Genomic DNA, 6,000 nt, shown 5'->3' on the forward strand with positions numbered 1-6,000 from the left:
AGACGCAGGGGGCAACAGAGCCGAAGATGATAAGAGGAGTGGAGGCAAAGGGGACGCCAAGGGAATGTTGAGATACCCAGGCACCAGGGGTGCTGCAGACAAGGAGAGGAGGGCAGGTGCTGGAGGAGCCGTGGAAGAGTTGAGATATGCAGGTGCTGAAGATATCGGAGGCGCCAGAGGTACTACTGATTCCAAGTCAGGGTAGAGGCAGTGTCTGCTCTGGCTTAAAGTTTCTTGGGGTCAGTTGGACCCCTTCAGCATAAAATTAGGGGTCCCAAACAAAAATGGAGGGGTCCAATTTGTAGCATCATAATATAACATAAACAACAGAATACAGTGGTTGTGAAAAATCAGACATCTTTTCGCAACTGCAAAATATCAACAAAGAGGCAAAGTGAGAGAAAGGTTCACATCAGGACACATCCTGCTCTCATGACCAAGAGGTTTACATTAAGGGACAAACAATTTCTTAAAATGGAAATTTGATACTAATGAATATTTTAACACAAAACTATCCATGTTAATATCTAACTTTGTAAATGAAAAGGCAGTACACGGGTGATCAGCTATTGGTAAGGGGTCATAGGGGCAGACATTTGTTAATGTTTATATCTAGATCTTCCAATGATTTGAAGTTTATGGATTCAGTCAAGTTCAATGGCTGTTCTGATGCTACTGTACTGAGTAGTGAGTTCATGTCGTAACTGTGACAATGATCAATGAGTCATAACATAATTGGGATATCAAACAGTTTTTTTAAGTAAGAGTATGTTCAGGATCCAGCATTTCCTTCATAATTCTAGTCAACAATGAACATGTTTCAGGTGCTATAAATGTTAAAACATGTCATTTACACTAATAACGGTTCTGTCAAAATGTGTTTTGCAATTCTTAATATAACCCACAAGAGATTGAATTATAATCAGCTTGATAAGTCTGTTGTAGAATAACTAAATATTCAGAGTCCGCTAAATAAAAACAATGCTTACATTCAAGTGTCCGCATTTATTCTTTATCATATACAGTATGGCGGTATCGATAAATCTCGAAATCCACACAAACTGTTGACTGTTTACTTATGCAAATCTAAGCACGATATATTTCATTGCATGATTGAATACAGGACTCGTTGCGGTATGTCACGGCTACTTGTACACACGTTAACTTCTTTATGATAGTTTCTGGGATGTTTTTGAAGTGGAATTACCCCTACCTCCATTCGAAATTGATACGAAAAAGAACCCATTTGTTTAAACGATGTCCCTTGATCAAACCTCGGTCGTATGTAAAATACAAAACAGGACGTGATGTAAACCATATAACCCACACAGGAACTTTGTTTACCAAACTCGGTAAAGAAAATCAGCATCGATCAATCCAATGAACAAAAAATATTTGAATCACATATTTCATAAGGTTATAAGCGTGCCCCATTTCAATCTACTGCAATAACATAGCGTACCATCCTACACGGTCGCTCGATTTCGCGGGTCACTGTTACCACGTTCTGAAGTATACCCTTAAATTAATATAGCCCCAGTCACTGCGTCCACGAGACCCACACATGTTACGCAGGTGCGTTCAAACTCATTTTTGTGCGTCCAAGACGCAAAAACGCGCTCTTCAGCCAACACTGTAGAGGAGTGCCGTAGAAGGCAGAGATGGTTTAGTGGCAAGCCCGGGCAAAGGGTTTCACCATAGGTGGGGATGAGATTATCCCTAAATGTGACAGCAAGGGTGGCGTAGGAGACCGCAACAGAGCATCAGTCTCGATGGGGAAGGGAGTCTCTGTGTTGTCACTGCGAGGATAGAGAACAGGGTATCAAACAATCAGGGCAGAGAGGACTGGGGTCCTGACCAGATTTCTTCATGCGGCAGAAGGTACAACAATGCATAAATTCTGTAATTTTCTTTCATAGTGATGTGGCAAGCACACAACAGGAAACGGGAGGCATAATGTAATTCAAAAACTTTTCCTTTTTAAAAGTTTATGCAAGCAAACAATTACTCACAAACATGAGGTAAAAGAGAAAATTGGATTATCCATGTCAAATAAATGAATTCAGAACGCAAGACTAAAAAAAGTGGCCACATTGCGTATTCAAATGGCGGATAGAACAACAATATGCCTGTTATAATACCGTGACTAGAGCCACAAACAAGCGATAAAATGTTATAAAGTATGTATGGAAAGACCATAAAGAGCACAAACCATTAACCAGAAGACAATATATGAGTTAATGATGATGTAAAGAACAAGCAATGTATGCTAGCAAACAATAAGCTTTATTTTCACAGTTGTGAGTGAGTGAGCGACTGGTTTTAACACCGCTTTTAACAGAATTCCAGTTATATCACGGCATGTCAGCTTAATGTGGGAGGAAAGCCTGAAGTGATGCAGGTCTCAGATGTTTACCACTTCGATGAAACCCAAGAGCATGGGTATGGTGCTGACAAACCTAAAAACATAATCAGGATTCGAACCAACAATCATAGGTTTCTGGCGTGGCCAAGGGACGCAACTCTGCACAGCGAATCGCAGCACCTTAGACAACTGGGCCCCCTGTGCCCCCTATTAGTACAGTGGATACACATACGTTCGTGGAGCTGACAAAGCAGTAATGTGTTCTCATGTGACGTCATCGCTTCCGGGTCACGTGCCGACTGAGTGAGTGTGCTCACAGTTACTGGTTGGAACTATTCTTTAGCAGCTTGACCTCACACAATTTGTTTTTCTGTAAAAAAAACAGCAGTAAATGCATTAAGGAGTAATGCAGGATAATTTTTAAAAAAATAAAATAAAATAAATATGATTTACATTCAATAATTTATGCTACCAGATACCTTTTAGATACCAGATTAGTAACTGTATCTTCATAAACAAATCTTACATCACGGAAAAAAGTAACACATCTGCCGTAATCATAAAACACTGTCCACGTTGAATATATTATACACATGTCTGAACGAGGACTGCACTGGTTGTGAAATGTATTTCAAAGGTAAAGGGGTGATTGGGTAGCCTAGTGGTTAAAGCGTTCGCTCGTCACGCCAAAGACCCTGGTTCGATTCCCCGACATGGGTACAATGTGTGAAGCCCATTTCTGGTGTCCCCCGCCGTGATATTGCTGGAATATTGCTAAAAGCGGCATAAAACCATACTCACACCCACATAAGTAAAGAAAAGCACACCTAATTTGACAAATGTTCTATCTGTTTGACTCCAAATGAGAACTATGAAGTACAAAATAATGTCTTGAAAAGGATATTTAAGTGGGAGACTGGGAACCTATGAAATAGTCTTGAAAAGTCATATTTTGCATTGTTTACAATTATTTTGTTTTATTGTGTATGTATCAGCATGTAAATATTGTGTATTTTAACTTACGTATTTTAAACTTGAGTAAATAATTTAGTACAGTATGGTAGTAGCTCTTTTAACTCATCTGAGCTCTCTCTACTAAACCTTAGGTCAAGTAGTAATGCAAGGTCTTTTGTGAGATGGTCAAGCCACAGCTTGGCCAGTGATTGCCTTTTCTATTGTTAAAACACTTTAAACACTTCAATATTTCAATATTTCTCTTCTCGGGTCACTGCTGATTTTCAACACTGCATGATTGGGGTAATTTAACTTAGACTTATTTAGTATTTATATTTATCATGAGGAGGTAAGGATCTGGTATTTTAGACTTGTTAAATATACTTCAATCATTTTAATTGCATATCTGTTATTGAGTATATAATTTGCAGTATCATCCACATGATATGCAATTAATGTTGTAAATATATTATTTATTCTTCGAAGTCTTAATATGTTAGTGTGTATTGTGATAAGTCATTGCTAATGTTACCAATTAGAATATAATGTAATTAGAGTGCAAAGCTACCTATTTGTTATACGATGCTTTCAGTAATTTATAGCTTACAGCTGTAAGTGTCAGTAAAATGTTGTACAGTAATGAACCCCTACTTTTGATGATTTGACTTATTATCTACTTTTCTTCCCTGCACTGCCTATATATCGCAAAATGACTCAAGGCACACGATAATTGTGAAATACGGTACTCTATCTTGGGCCTAGTCAAACGCCAAATATTGAGTGCGTTCTAGCATTAGTGGGGTCATATACCGATATATATATAGATCTAGACACCACTGTAAATTTTTCACGTATAGATCTAACCTTTAAATGTCCGACCAAAGACATAAATTCCAGCATCTTAGTAAAGTTTTCACTCATGGTCACTATTATTCTGGACAGTTTTCGTCGGCAATTCGATGTGTTAGGAGGAAGTTTTCATATGAACCAATTCATCCCGGAAGTTATTATAGTACCGCCATTTTCATTGGTTACCATATCAAACATGGCCTCTTCCATGTTGTATGTCAGCCTCCATGCTCTCCGCAAAACATCGGTGTTGACATTGACGAAATCTCGTTTCAGTTCAGGGAGTGAAAGAAAAACAACTATTACGATTGAAGAAGTAATCAATAATGGTGCTAATGAATCTTCAATGGGGAAAATGTCTGGTTCAACTTCCATGGAGTTTGAAGGTCCATTGGCGGGGGAGAAAGCATTGTATGGTTTTGCACGAGCTATGAAAATATTAAGAAAAGAACCCGTCTCAATTAATGATGAACGACAAGATGAAATAAATATCCAAGACAAAACATTTGCTTCAATTCTACGGTGGTCCAAGTTGATGCAAATTGGGGATCCATTCACTCGTGTTGTTGCAGGAACAATAATGGAGACAGTTGGGAATGATTTGTACATTGACTTTGGATGCAAATTTCATTGCGTGTGCGAAAAGCCAAAGTTGAACCCAGGGTAAGAAGATATTTGTTAACTTTTTGCCTTTATTAGGGAAACTGCAGTTGCCTTCCTGCAGCTACTATTGACTGCCGTTTCATTGATCTTGCCTGGGGTTATAGCGAAAACATAACATGCTTTGAAGTAAAAGAAATGAAATAAAACTCACAATGTCTCTTACAAACACAAATAATTGTGAAATGTTAAAACAAGTTTACCTTAGAAATTAGTCTCCTACGCCAATTTACTCGCCAACTCTGATTGGAAGGCGCAGCTAACTTATTGTTAAAAAACACTATACGCTTTGAAGTTTAACCCTCAGGATGCCATGTTTTTTTTCTGACGCACATTTTCCTAAGATCGGAAAAGTGAAGGTTGTGCGAGAATTGAGCTCATGCGGCACTGGATCTACTTCTGGCTATAAAATTACGCAGAGTTGGAGAATATTAAATTTCCTATGTGATGGTGTAAAGTTAACTCCGCTTTTTATCGTACACCGATAAAAGTACTGTGCAGCGATTTTTTTATTTAGAATATTTACGGAAACTGTGAGCAAACAAAATAATGCCTAATATCTGAACGACATAACTATACATCAAATGGAGTTATATGCCTATGTCTAACGACATACATTCAATGCCAAAAATAGCATGCCGTAATTGACGAAAACTGATTTTTCTCTATGACGTCAAAAGGCGACAGAGAGGTTACACACGTACAAAGAAAAGGGGGCATAACTCCGCTATGCTTAGCACTAGTTTATTGTAACTCAGGTCAATTGGTGAGAATTAACTGTGGGTAAGGACAATTTATTTTCGTGATGTTTTGTTCACGAGGAACCAATCTATTCCAACACAAATATCCATATTGAAACTGTATACGTTTAGTTATGAAAAAACCCATAAGAAATGATGAAATTGTACTTCATACAAAAAAGAGGTAATATTGAAATGGATGGCCCTATCTAACCTTAAACTTAGTCCTTAGATTCCAACATTCTCCTGATTGTGTAAGTGTAATTTCACTAATGTTGCACCATTATTAATGGAGCACTAGCCTTATCATCAAATGTAATGAAATACCAAAAAAATAACACCATTCCCTTTGACGTCATGGCTGGTTTTATGTCTTTGATAACTTCGGAGAAAGACAACACTGGTATTTTGATTAATATATATCTCCAATAA

General features: G+C 37.9%; 1 protein-coding gene across 4 annotated transcripts in view; it reads right to left on the reverse strand.

Moving 5' to 3' along the window:
- The window catches only part of LOC124124464 (5'-deoxynucleotidase HDDC2-like), a 157,484-nt gene extending 152,727 nt beyond the window's left edge, over positions 1–4,757 (reverse strand). For 2 of the 4 annotated variants that reach the window (XR_007221519.1, XM_046487639.2), the window contains exon 1: positions 4,355–4,757. Coding sequence is in view for 3 of the 4 variants with exons in the window: in XM_046487639.2 (XP_046343595.1) it covers positions 4,355–4,543 (189 nt within the window). In the remaining variant the exon portion in view is untranslated. The other 2 variants (XM_046487641.2, XM_046487640.2) reach the window with 2 other exon arrangements.
- Positions 4,758–6,000: the final 1,243 nt, after the last annotated feature.

The sequence above is a fragment of the Haliotis rufescens genome, unplaced genomic scaffold (genome assembly GCF_023055435.1).
Source record: "Haliotis rufescens isolate VD_foot unplaced genomic scaffold, xgHalRufe1.0.p SCAF_1, whole genome shotgun sequence".
Classification (NCBI taxonomy): Eukaryota; Metazoa; Mollusca; class Gastropoda; order Lepetellida; family Haliotidae; genus Haliotis; species Haliotis rufescens.